Genomic DNA, 13310 nt, shown 5'->3' on the forward strand with positions numbered 1-13310 from the left:
CTCATCACTACACATTGGGTACCACTGTAATATGTGGTGATTAAAATGCGTTGGTAAAACACTTGTAAACCTCCAAAGAGGAACTTCATGTTGTGTGAGAATATCCTGCAGTTTGCTGACAGCACAACAGTTTTGTTCAGGTTTTTAATTGAATATTTAAGATCTGCCCATGCAGGATAGACTTATCTTGTTATGATTTAAGCATCTAATTATAAAATAATTGGAAAATGGCAACAGAAGAAGGTTACTCTGGGACGTGATGAACAAGAATATGGTGGAGTGGACTGAAAACGCTTTGATTAGATGTTTTTATGGAATTGATAATGTATGCCTAATTAGACCCTCAGAGGTGTGGATGGGGTGAGCCTCGTCTCTTTGAGGAGCCCGCAGAGGCTGACGGAGGCGGACGGAGAGCTATCAGCCCTCTCCATTGGGTCCGCCCCAGGGGCGTTTAGGAATGCCACACCATCAAACCCTGGCCAGCTCATCAGAGACACGATCCCCTCAGGACGAGCGACCTCGCCCTTAAATCTGCTTTGCTTTGATATCCCGTTCAAATCTCTTCTCCCTCTTGCTTCAGGAATAAAGGAGCCCTGCCAGCTACTGCCAGTCAAACCCTGCATCAGCCAATCTCGGCCTGGTCCCGCCCTCCTATCGGTCCTGCCTGGATGCAGAATCCAAACAGTGCTGTGGTTCATGGTGCTTTGACTCTGTACATCCATTTACAGAAACAAACACAAACATGCACACACATGGGCACACACACACACACACACACACACACACACACACACACACACATGCAATGACACAGACACACACATGCAAACAGACATAGGAGGGCATCAGGCTTTAGGGTGAGTGGGAGGGGTTTAGGGTGAGTGGGAGGGGTTTAGGGTGAGTGGGAGGGGTTTAGGTTGAGTTGGGTTTAGGGTGAGTGGGAGGGGTTTAGGGTGAGTGGGAGGGGTTTAGGGTGAGTGGGAGGGGTTTAGGGTGAGTTGGAGGGGTTTAGGGTGAGTGGGAGGGGTTTAGGGTGAGTTGGAGGGGTTTAGGAGTGTTGATAGTAAGATTTTTTAAAACAAAGAGTGAGGTACGAGGTAGAAAGCATTTAGATTGTATCGAATATGATTTTCTTTTGTAAAATTAGGAAATAGCTAGGATGAGCATCGGCTACCGGTAGGTCGAGTTCACTCTAAAGCGTGGAACACACCGGCCCAACAGTTGGCCATCTGAAACGTTTGGGGAGACTCGGACGAGTTCGGAAACCAATCTGTTATGGTGTGTTGAGCTGTGTTGGAGGCCTTTGGAAGAATTATTATTATTATTGCATCTCACTCAAGCGCAGAACGTACGCGCTACAGTGTAGTTGGCAGTAGTCTTTGCGGTGTGTTTCAATGCAACTTTTCTGCCGAACGGGTCAGACGAGAAGCAACGGAGTGGGCGGATAAAGGCCGTTAGTTTGAGTCTGGTCTCTGAGTGGGCCCCTTAAGCTACCAGCGAGATGAATGTTGCACATTGAGACTTTAAGAGAACCGATTCAGTCAAGCAACAAGACAGATGGTGAAGAAGAATTAATGAGGGAATGAAATGAATTGTATCCCTAACTCACTCCCTAACGCCAATCTTCAAGTGGAAAACAATTCAGCTTCAGGATAACTTCCAGACTTTTCTCAGCAGGAATCCTTTCCATAAAGTTGTCAGACAATTATAATGACGTTGTGAGCGCGTCGGTGGCAGAAACCAGGCCCTTCAGAGGCCCTATGCTGCCCGTAGCAGATCGGTGCAGCCTGTTACACAGATAACGACTAGAACTCTCTCGCTCAATACAGGACCAATTTAATAAAACATTTTCAGCAATAGTCACCAAGACATAAAATGGTGGGGAAATGGTTGATCCCAAAGTTACCCTTTGAGGCAGCCTTGTTGAACTTCAGAAATAAAAGTCAGTCCCTGTCTTATCTTACAAAGCATCTCCAAGACTCTGAACAAGACGTTCCTCTCCTCCTGTCCTCTCTGACAGTCAGAGAGAACAGCAGTCACCCTCCATTACCGGCCTCTCTGAACTGAAGTGAAGCGAGGACAATGGACGGGTTCTACAGAGGTAGCAAGCGTTCCTATCCTCAGTGTTTAATTAAAACTCTGCTTCATTAATTACAAAGTGCTTCCCAATCGAAGTCTTGCACTCATTCCCCTGGGGCCCCTCTGTAGACCGACTCCTCCTGAACCGGCTGTTGGACCGACTCCTCCTGAACCGGCTGGAAGCCTGGAGTGGATAAGAAGAGGTGGTGACTGGGACGCGGAGGGAGGTCCTTCCAGAGGCTGAGCTAATCTCACAACAGCCAGACCTCCAGCGATGATAGGATCACACAGAGAGGATCACACAGATCTCACGTCAGCCTCGCTCCCATGGAACTCCTAACCCGGGCAGTGCTGATGCCATCCTCTACCGACAGGATTCCAACCCAGAAGAAACAGGACATGAAGCCCCAAGACATCAGCTGAAGGGCCGTTGATGCCTCTGGTTTGAACGTGTTTCCTGGTGTTGGACTCCCCTACTCCCCAGGGCCCGCCTTGTGGCCCCCCAGGTGTTGGTCCCGGTGTTTTGAGATCAAAAGAGTCGTCCTTTGAGGGATAATAAATAATGAAGCATGAGTCATGAAAGTGTCTGCTCATTAACAACGAACACAGAGGGAGCGTCTCACATGAAACAGGATGGAGGCTGGAGGCTGGAGGAAACAAGGTATCATTAGTAGAAAACCTAAAGGGCGGCCGATCTAAAAGACTCTGTTTCAGTATTAGCTCTACATGCTAAAGAAATATAAAATGAACCTCAGCATGATAGCTCAGCATGGTAGCTCATGTTAGCTCAGCATGTTAGCTCACCATGTTAGCTCACCTTGATTTGTCATCATGTTTGCTCTGCATGTTAGCATCAGGTTATGATGTTCATGTACTATGCTATATTCAACAAAGTATTCCAAAAACATATACCCATTACACAAAGCCATATTCATTCAGTTCTGTGATGCCATAACCAGGCATACGGTGGCAGGCTAACATTTCAAGATGCTAACATGCAGCATATACACACATAATACAGTCGCCATTGTGTGGCCTCATTCTACGATGTGACGAAGTGACTTTACAGACATTTGTAAAGTCACATAAAAACCTTGAGACCACGTTCAAGATGCAAATATGTTATTTGACATCAGCATAACCACCTGTTCGTCATCCCCTTGTGGAATGGATTATTATAATATATGGGAATTATGTCTGGGTGTAGCTAGGGGCGGGGCTTATCTCTTGATGGAACGAGGGGAGGGGCTTATCTCTGGATGGAACGAGGGGAGGGGCTTATCTCTGGGTGGATCGAGGGGCCGTGCTTATAGATGGGTAGAATAACGTTTATAGCAGCAAGCTAAGTATAAATCCACATGCTCTCTGTTTTGTACACACAATTAATTACTTTAATTCAACAGCAAGCATGAGATTTAAAAATGGTGGACAACAGGATCTAAAAACATAAAATTACAATAAAATCACTAAGTGCTGTACCCGTCACTGCCCTCCAACAAACCACAAACCATTAAAGGGGTGACATAATATCACCGGGTGTGTCTGTCTACCAGCCCACACAGTAGACTGGAGTAAATATTGCTGATCCATCCACTATACATCTAGGCTCGACACGCCCACTTCAATATAGTCTGAACTTCCTGAATTTTATTCAAAGAGGAGATTAGAGTGTGTGTTTGTGTGTGTTTGTGTGCGTCTGTGTGTGTGTGTGTGTGTGTGTGTGTGTGTGTGTGTGTGTGTGTGTGTGTGTGTGTGTGCGTGTGTGTGTGTGTGTGTGTGTGTGTGTGTGTGTGTGTGTGTGTGTGTGTGTGTGTGTGTGTGTGTGTGTGTGTATGTGTGTGTGTGTGTGTGTGTGTGTGTGTGAGCGCAGTAGGTGTCAGCTTAACACTCAGCCCGACTCCTGGCTGTCCTGTCTCGACCTCGTGCACGCCTCCCCATCGGGGCACGAGGAGTGACACTCTCTCTCTCTCTCTCTCTCTCTCTCTCTCTCTCTCTCTCTCTCTCTCTCTCTCTCTCTCTCTCTCTCTCTCTCTCTCTCTCTCTCTCTCACTAATTATATATATATATATATATGATGTCAGTCTACTAGCCCACCCAGTGGACTGTTGAAAATGTTGCGGATCCATCCCTCATACATCTAGGTGGACACGCCCACCTCAATATAGACAAGTCGGAACATCCTGAATTTAATTCAAAGAGGAGATTAGAGTGTGTGCGTGTGTGTGTGTGTGTGTGTGTCAGTCACGCCACAAGGCAGTGATACATGCTTCGACTAATGATTCTTGTCATCAATGGTGGAGTTAAGAACGCTAAGTTACTGAAGCTAGTCGACGCACCCAGACAGACCCTGAAGTATCCCGGGAGTTCTTGATGGTAATCCCAACGTTTTGGGTTCTTTGGCCTCAGAGTTTGCCTCAGAGCTAGCCTCAGAGCTAGCCTCAGAGCCTGCCTCAGAGCTAGCCTCAGCAGAGGGACCCAGTCCATAATGTTGTTGTGGGAGTGTGTGTGGAGGAGGGCTGGTTGAAGCAGCCTCACCTGGCCGAGTCCGACTGACTCCCTGACTGGGGAGGCTGCACACCTGTTGCACATTCAATATTCAGCGCACAGGTTAGACCAGCTGCACCACACACACTCAGGGAGATCTCCTGCCCAGCAGCTCGGAGCCCCAGGACATCATTCATTATGCACATCATTATATCTTTATATCATCATATCATTATATGCAAATGTTACAACAAACTGGACTTCCAACCCCGCCACCCCGCGTCCTGGCCTGGAGCAGCCCAGAAGGCCCAGTAAGCCACCTAGGTGGCGTGGGGCATGGACCTTGTCACTGTATTGTTATATGAGTCCATAGTTATCCTGCGTCTGTGTCAGGGTGTAGGGCATAAATAAAGATGATGATTTTAGACAGAATGTCCTCCGCGTCCCGTGGAGCCCCGATCGCCTTTGAATAATTCGACAACACAGTTTCTTCTGGAAGCTCTCGGGGACGCCCCTGGCGGCCCCAATACCACTACGGTAAACTCCGTCCGCAGACGGCTCAGTGGTTACAGCTCCTCCTCAAGATGAGGAATGACACATCAGAGAAGGATGGGGTGACCCTCTGAGAAGAGGACAGATGGAGTTTAATTCATGCTCAGCCTCATCCTGCCCATCGCCGCGTTCCACTGGCAGTTCTTTCTGCAGTGAAACGAGTGAATCACAGATGTTGACTAAATGTTATCAAGAAGATACCCAAGCCAGCTTCAAACATTAATCAGAGAGGAGCAGATGACCGTTGGTTTCTGGGTTTTTAATCATCTTTAGTTCAAAGCAGACGAGGCAACGGGTACATTGACTCTACATGTAGCCATACTAACAGAGCTAGCTCACAACATGGTTCCACAACAAGAAATAAAAAACTCAACAGTTTGAACATGAATATGTGTGTGTGTGTGTTTGTCGGTCTATGTTTTCATATTGTATATTATATATTAAATGCTTTTAAGAACATGTACGCTATATAGCAACACCTACCTGGAAGGCTAGAAGCAGTTTCTATACATTATTGATGATAGATTTGCTCAGATAGCATTAATAATCAATAAACAGCATTATGAAGACAGCGGCCTCCTGAACGGAGAGGCCCGGAACGTTCCTCTGAAACAAAGTTCTCCAAGTGGACCAAGACAGACGTCTGAAAGGGCTGCAGCGACCGCAGACCAATGAATCAGGAGTTCTTCAGCGATCTGTTCACTGTGAGTTTATAGGGGCGGTGATGGCCGTGTCCTGACCATCACTTCACATTACACAACATCACATTTATCAGCAGGCACTTCCAAAGCGACTTACAGTAAGTGCATTCAACAACGAAGATATACCCCAAAAAGTGCAGGAATGATTTGAGAACATCACAATTCACAAAATAAGCAAAGCATCTCCTTTAAGTGCGACAATATAAAACAAGAGATAGAGCCTTTTATTCTTCATATTACATTGTGTGAGATGAGATTATGTGCGATGACCCACCCAGGTCCCAGCACAGCGGTCTGATGGGAATGTGACCCATATTCAGCCGACTCAAATCTTTCTGTTTGTGAAAGAAATATGACTCAGTTATGTGCAATACTTGACCATTATTTAAAAAAATGCAATTGGGTCAAATAAAACAAACCTTTGAGCAAACTGTTTGCGGCCCAGTGGGAAGGAGGTGAGGGCGGGAGCCAGATTCAATCACCTGCTATTGGCCAGTTTGACAAATGAAATAGAAATAGAGTCAGGTCGAGGTCATGTTTAATGGACGTCATGTTAGGACACGACCTGTTCAACAACACTATGTTTGGACCAAACTTGTGATCTAACCTCCAGAATCAACCGATTTTGTATTTGGTGGGACGACTGGGACGATTACAAATTATAATGTCATGTTTTTGGACTAAGGGAACTACTTTTCTCAGCTTATGAACACATCTCCTGGGCGTTCTGGTCTCAAATCGCAACTACAGGAGTGGAACTCGTTTTTGTCCCTGACCTGCTGACCAGTTCAGTCCAGAACTCTGACTGTCAACGGCTTTATATTTACAGACATGGAACATGCGTTCCCCATTAGGGCCTAATGGGGCTCAGAGGATGCTGGTCTCGGACTGCACGGTGAAGGGGTTCTGGGAGTCCTGGCCCCCGTGGTCGGCGTGTTTGGAGCTGTCCGGGGAGAGGTGCATTCTGGGAAATCGCTGGTTCCTCCTGAGGTGACAGTTGAGGTGGATGCTCCTCCACTTCCTCCTCAGCTCCCCCTGAACCTGGGCAGGGGGGGAGTTACTAGAGATGCACCACACACAAACACACGCACGCACGCACAAGCCCAGATCTAAAAGAGTATAAGATGGTCTTACCTCACTGTTGAGGAAACAATACAAGATGGCGACTGTCAGACCCTGGAACACAGCAACACAACACACATCAGCTCATCACTCTTTGAACTACCAACACATCAGCTACAGTCTTTAAACTACCAACACCTCAGCTCATCACTCTTTAAACTACCAACACCTCAGCTCATCACTCTTTAAACTACCAACACATCAGCATCTCAGCCTTTAAACTACCAACACATCAGCATCTCAGCCTTTAAACTACCAACGCATCAGCATCTCAGCCTTTAAACGACCAACACCTCAGCTCATCACTCTTTAAACTACCAACACATCAGCATCTCAGCCTTTAAACTACCAACACATCAGCATCTCAGCCTTTAAACTACAAACACAACAGCATCTCAGCCTTTAAACTACCAACACATCAGGTTCACTATTCAAACTACCAATACCAATGTTATCGAGCAGTTAAAAACTACCACCAACGGGCCGTATTCACCTCATGGCCATTTTTGATTGTCTAGCACAGGGGTCCCCAGTTACTTTTCATAGTGGGCCACTATGAAAATCCACTTGGAAACGATGGGCCACTCAACCTCCAGCCCCACGGCCATCGAGCAACCAAACCAATCAGCTTTAAAACTCACCCCTTGACAGGCCTTTCTGTAGTCTTCTTGTTGTTTTGTGTATTATTTGACAATATATGTATGCACTCAGTTGTATGCGCTTTGAGATTGTACAAACGAAAAGTGATTTAGACATAAAATGGATTATAATACTATTATTTGTATATTGGATATCAGATCATCCTCCTTAGAAGGATAATCAAATAGTAAAAGAACTATTAAAGTAAGTATACAAATAAATACAACATCATGGCCGGAGCTCCATCAAAATATTATTCTCAAAAAACTGGGTTACTTCTGTACAAACAATTTCACCTGTAGTGTGCCCATGTAATGAAAAAAAGCAGAAAAACAGAAAGCTTTTTCGAGGTTCTATCACAGGACTCGTCGATGGCTCGTGACATTTAATCAGCTTTTTTGAGATCGGCAAGGAGGATTGAAAAGCAATCCTCCGCAGAAGCGTTCTTGTTGCCAGTCTCATTACTAGTCAGTGGTACCCTCTTGATTAACTCTCTCAAAGAAGTTCTTATTTTTTCATCGTGCCTGAGCACTTAGTCCAGCATTTCCACAGCACTTCAAAAGGTCTGCATCTGAGAAATGTTTCTTGCTCTTTGCGAGATGCCATGATACACGGAGCGATGCTGTGGTTGAAGTGGTAGTGGTTTTATGAATCATTTTTACCGAGTTTTCATAAGCAGTAGTTAGGCTAGATATTTTTTGCTTTCATGTCTCGGATCCTGGTGGGAATGCTTCCTTAAAGTTGCTATATTAGCTTCAAAATGCTTCTTTAAATGAGCAACCTTGTTAACCGATATTGCTTGTAAACAGAGTAAGCAGGCTGGTTTAGCCATGTCATGTCCATGTAGAATGAACAAATATTGTTGATTCCAATCTGCGTTAATTATTCTATTGTCAACTTTCCTTCTTTTGGTAGCCATCCTTCTCTCTGTGTTATCCGCCTCGCTCTTAGATACAGTTCAATAGGGTTGCTGATATTATTTGGCGCGCGAGGGAGGGGGGCTGGACGAGGGCAGAAATGCACAGTTGAATTAGTTTGAATTAATTTAATATTTTTTTTTAATTATTATATCTCTTATTGTGCATAAAGCAATAAAGGGACAGGACGCTATAATGTCTATACTTCTCTGATCGCCACAATATATATATATATATATATATATATATCATTTTTTTATCAAAAAGATCGCTTGTAAGCTGAGTAATTCTTAGTAATTCTTTTGTGGGCCATAAATCAACTCGTGGCGGGCCGGGTGTGGCCCGCAGGCCTCCTATTGGGGACCACTCTAGCAGGTTGGTGGAGTGAGGAGGTGTGAGGGAGGAGCTCACCTGGAAGGAGCCGAGGGCCAGGTCAAAGAAGATCTTGTACTCCTCTGCGATGGACTCGCTTGGAGACACGAAAACCACGTAGTGGATCCCGAACAAAGGGATCAGTAGCAGAGTGGATTTAGCCAACCGCCTGCAAGACAGCAGAGAGAGACAAATGATTCTGTCTGCCTGTCAGTCTACCTGTCTGTCTGTCTGTCTGTCTGTCTGTCTGACTACCTGTCTGTCTGTTTACCTGTTTGTCGGTCTGACTACCTGTCTGTCTTTCTGTCTACCTGTCTGGCTGTCTGTCTATCTACCTGTCTGTCTGTCTGACTACCTGTCTGTAAATGTTCCTGTCTGTCTACCTGTCTGCCTGTATGACTACATGTCTGTCTGACTTTCGTATGACTATCTGTCTGTCTGATTACCTTTCTGTCTGTCTACCTGTCATGGTCTGTCTGTTTCCTTGTCTTGTTTTGGTGTGTTTCCTGTTTTACTTTGTTACTCCCCATGTCCGGTCAGGTTTCCCTCCTGTGTGATTACTGCTCCCTCCACTAATGTGTTTCAGATGTTACTTGTTGAGTGCCCTGTGTGTTTGGTATTTAACCCCTTGTCTTTCTTTTGTTCCTTTTCGGATCATTGTAGCTCGTGGTGAGTTGTGTCCTGTGCGTTCCCTGTGTTCCCTAGGTTACCCGTGTTCTCTGTGTTCCTTGCCTTTTGTGTTAATAAATTATCCTTTACCCGAATTGTCTGCTATTGGGTCCTACCTGCCTGCCTGCCACCCGCTAACCGTGACAGAATGATCCGACCATCATTGGACCCAGCGGACGCTCTTTTTGTTGGAGGCTGTGTTGGGGCGTACGGGCAGCGCTGTCGCTTCGAGGCCCGGGTCGGAGGGTGCCTTACGGACCATCAGAGTGGGGGTGGTGAGTTTCGAGTCCCATCCGGTTCAACATTTCTCTCCAGCCCCTGAGCTGACTCCGGTCCCCGAGCCCTGTCCGGTTCCTGAACCTACTCCTTACCGAGGGTGCTCCTCTTCCAGATCTTCCAGACCTTCCGGAAGGGGCCAGCCCTCTACCTTGCCTTCCAGAGGGGTCCCGCCTTCTAAACCTTCCAGACCTTCCAGAAGGGGCCCGCGCTCTACCTCGCCTTCCTCCAGAGAGGACCCGCCCTCTACCTCGCCTTCCTCCAGAGGGGACCCGCCCTCTACCTTGCCTTCGCCGATGCCAGCCACCTGTGGGTCTTCGACCGTTGCAGGCCTCAAGATTTTTTTTGGGTTCTTTCCTCCTGGCTCCCCCCCAACCTATTTGGGTTAGATTCAATTTTTTTGCATGTCGTGGGTCGCCTGGTAGTCAACCCTTAAGGGGGGGGGTACCGTCATGGTCTGTCTGTTTCCTTGTCTTGTTTTGGTGTGTTTCCTGTTTTACTTTGGTATCTGTCTTGTTTCTCCCCATGTCCGGTCAGGTTTCCCTCCTGTGTGATCACTGCTCCCTCCACTAATGTGCTTCAGCTGTTACTTGTTGAGTGCCCTGTGTGTTTGGTATTTAACCCCTTGTCTTTCCTTTGTTCCTTGTTGGATCATTTTAGTTTGTGGTGAGTTGTGTCCTGTGTGTTACCTGTGTCCCCCGTGTTACCCCCGTCACCCGTGTTCCTTGCCTTTTGCGTTAATAAATTACCCTTTTATTGAACTGCTATTGGGTCCTACCCGCCTGCCTGCCACCCGCTAACCGTAACCGTAACACTACCCATCTGTCCTTCTGTCTCTGTCTGTCTCCCTCTCTGTCTGTCTTTTGACTCCTCTTTGTATAGAAAACATTACATATTTTTGGCATTGGTTGAGTTTCTGCTCAGTACCTGTACTGTGAATGGTCATGTTGGTGTCGATACCTCTGTTTGGTTGGGTTAGTGTCGTTCCTGTACTGTGATTGGTTGGGTTAGTGTCGTACCTGTACTGTTATTGGTTGTGTTAGTGGACGGTACCTGTACTGTGATTGGTTGGTTTAGTGGGCGGTACCTGTACTGTGATTGGTCAGTTTAACTGGCGGTACCTGTACTGTGATTGGTCAGTTTAGCTGGCGGTACCCCTACTGTAATTGATCCGCATAGTGGGCGGTACCTGTACTGTGATTGGTCGTTTCCCCCAACATCCGGACACCTGAGCTTCTGGACCAGGATGCGAATGATGCTGGTGAAGAGGACAAAGTTCACCTGGAAACCGTTTACACAACCAATCAGTCACCATGGAAACAGTTTACACAACTAATCAGTCACCATGGAAACAGCTTACACAACCATTCAGTCACCATTGAAACTGTTTACACATGACCAATCAGTCAACATGGAAGCAGTTTACACACAACCAATCAGTCACCATGGAAATACGCTTACACATGCTTGGAACATACCATTATGGAGACTCCTATTGGTCCGTTGATCACCCAGTTAGGGATGGGGTTTTCGTTTCTTTCCCAGCACCTGAGGGGCAGAACAGAAACCCAATCAGCAGAGCGGATTCCAGCCTCTCTCTCGAGCATTAACACTGCCAGGGTTTGATTCGATGTCTAACTGGGAGTGTAAAGTCACAGTATCGTAAGGGGCTGTGGATCAAATGGCAGATTTATAAGGTGGGTGGTGTGACACCCATAAGGTCACACCATCATAAGCATAAGATGTCTACTGCCTTGCTCAAAAGCACCCGGCCCAACAAGGTGACTCTCCAGCGAACAGAAGCCTGACTGTCTCCTCACAGAGCAGCTGTCTGTCTGTCTCCTCACAGAGCAGCTGTCTGTCTGCCCTCCTCACAGAGCAGCTGTCTGTCTGTCTCCTCACAAAGCAGCTGTCTGTCTGCCCTCCTCACAGAAGCAGCTGTCTGACTGCCCTCCTCACAGAAGCAGCTGTCTGACTGCCCTCCTCACAGAAGCAGCTGTCTGTCTGCCCTCCTCACAGAGCAGCTGTCTGTCTGCCCTCCTCACCGAAGCAGCTGTCTGTCTGCCCTCCTCACCGAAGCAGCTGTCTGTCTGCCCTCCTCACCGAAGCAGCTGTCTGTCTGCCCTCCTCACAGAGCAGCTGTCTGTCTGCCCTCCTCACAGAAGCAGCTGTCTGTCTGCCCTCCTCACCGAAGCAGCTGTCTGTCTGCTCACAAAGAACTATTCAGTCCTGCTGTTTGTTTACCAAGCAGCGTGATCTTCATACCTCGGTAGGATTGGCCCATTAAAGTGTCCGGGAAGGGTTCACTTTAACAGTGAACCAACGTCCTCTGCTCGTTGGTTGGTGGAACATTCCAAACTGCTTATTGCGGATAAATGATTGATGAATCGACTCTTTCTATCGGTCACAGAATGGTGGGACAACCCATGCATTCTGTGCTGCCTCGGATTCACCCAGCGGCTCCTGACTCAAACCAAACCAGAGCCTTCTTTGTCGAGATGTTGTCCCACACCGCTGCCCTCCAAGGATATGCTTGCCATTTTCTGTATGTTATCAGGAGTTGTCTAACATGTGAGTTGGCTCCAGATCAGATAGCAACTGGTGAGCTAGTTACAGGTAAGTTGGTTACAGGTAGACTAGCTGCACATGAACTAGCTAGAGCTGAGTTAGCTGCAGGTGAAGAAGCAACCGTTGAGCTAGCTACAGGTAAGTTGGTTACAGGTAGACTAGCTGCAGGTTTACTATCGAAGTTATCGACAGGTTGAAAAAAGTTATCTACAGGTGAATTGTTAGCAGGTGAGCTAGCTAAGGGTGAGCTAGCTAAGAGTGAACTATCTACAGTGGAGTGAGTTGAGGTGTCACTCACCCTGAGTCTTCAAGGTGCACTCTGGTCATGACCCAGGTGAACACGAACACGGTGGGAATACCTGAACGCACCAAACAGGAAACAAACATGAAGCCTCCCACACGAACGACCTCCTCACCCCCCCATGGCGTCTCCTGTCTGATCCGAGCGTCCTACCCCAGCCGACGAGCAGATACACGACGAAGGGCCGGTTCTCGGAGAACATGACGACGAGCAGCGTGTGCAGGTACAGCCCCTCCACCAGCAGCCAGTAGAAGTTAGCCATGATGAAGTACTGGAAGAACACCAGGCTGGCCTTACAGCCCAACTGGGGACAAGGGAGGAGGACACTGGAGAGCCACAACTCCCAGGAAGACCATGGAGAACCTCAACCCCTAGAACTACAGCCAGGAGTACACTGGAGAACTACAACACAGGTGGGATGGTGATTGGCTAGTCCTCCATCCTGATGGACACACACAGTTGTGACGTCACTGATGGGGTGGACAGCGAAAGCAGCTGTAGTGGACACTACAGCTACGATACAGGGTGTGTCGGGGGGGGGGGGGGGGGGGGGCTCACCAGCGAGGGCTCCTGGGAGCACTGGGAGCTGTGGGAGAACAGTATGTGGTCCTTCACCAGCACGGCCACCGC

General features: G+C 47.5%; 1 protein-coding gene across 1 annotated transcript in view; it reads right to left on the minus strand.

Moving 5' to 3' along the window:
• Nucleotides 1-5353: 5353 nt before the first annotated feature.
• vipr2 (vasoactive intestinal peptide receptor 2) overlaps nt 5354-13310 on the minus strand; it is a 23818-nt gene continuing 15861 nt past the window's right edge. Inside the window, exons 6-13 of the mRNA XM_030364575.1 lie at nt 13239-13310; nt 12834-12984; nt 12678-12738; nt 11290-11359; nt 11001-11092; nt 8906-9035; nt 6951-6992; nt 5354-6857 (exon numbers count right to left, since the gene is read on the minus strand). The exon at nt 13239-13310 is cut by the window's right edge and continues 61 nt beyond it. Coding sequence (XP_030220435.1) covers nt 6684-6857; nt 6951-6992; nt 8906-9035; nt 11001-11092; nt 11290-11359; nt 12678-12738; nt 12834-12984; nt 13239-13310 — 792 coding nt within the window. The 3' untranslated portion in view covers nt 5354-6683. The remainder of the gene's footprint in view (nt 6858-6950; nt 6993-8905; nt 9036-11000; nt 11093-11289; nt 11360-12677; nt 12739-12833; nt 12985-13238) is intronic.

Source organism: Gadus morhua, chromosome 8 (genome assembly GCF_902167405.1).
Source record: "Gadus morhua chromosome 8, gadMor3.0, whole genome shotgun sequence".
Taxonomy (NCBI): domain Eukaryota; kingdom Metazoa; phylum Chordata; class Actinopteri; order Gadiformes; family Gadidae; genus Gadus; species Gadus morhua.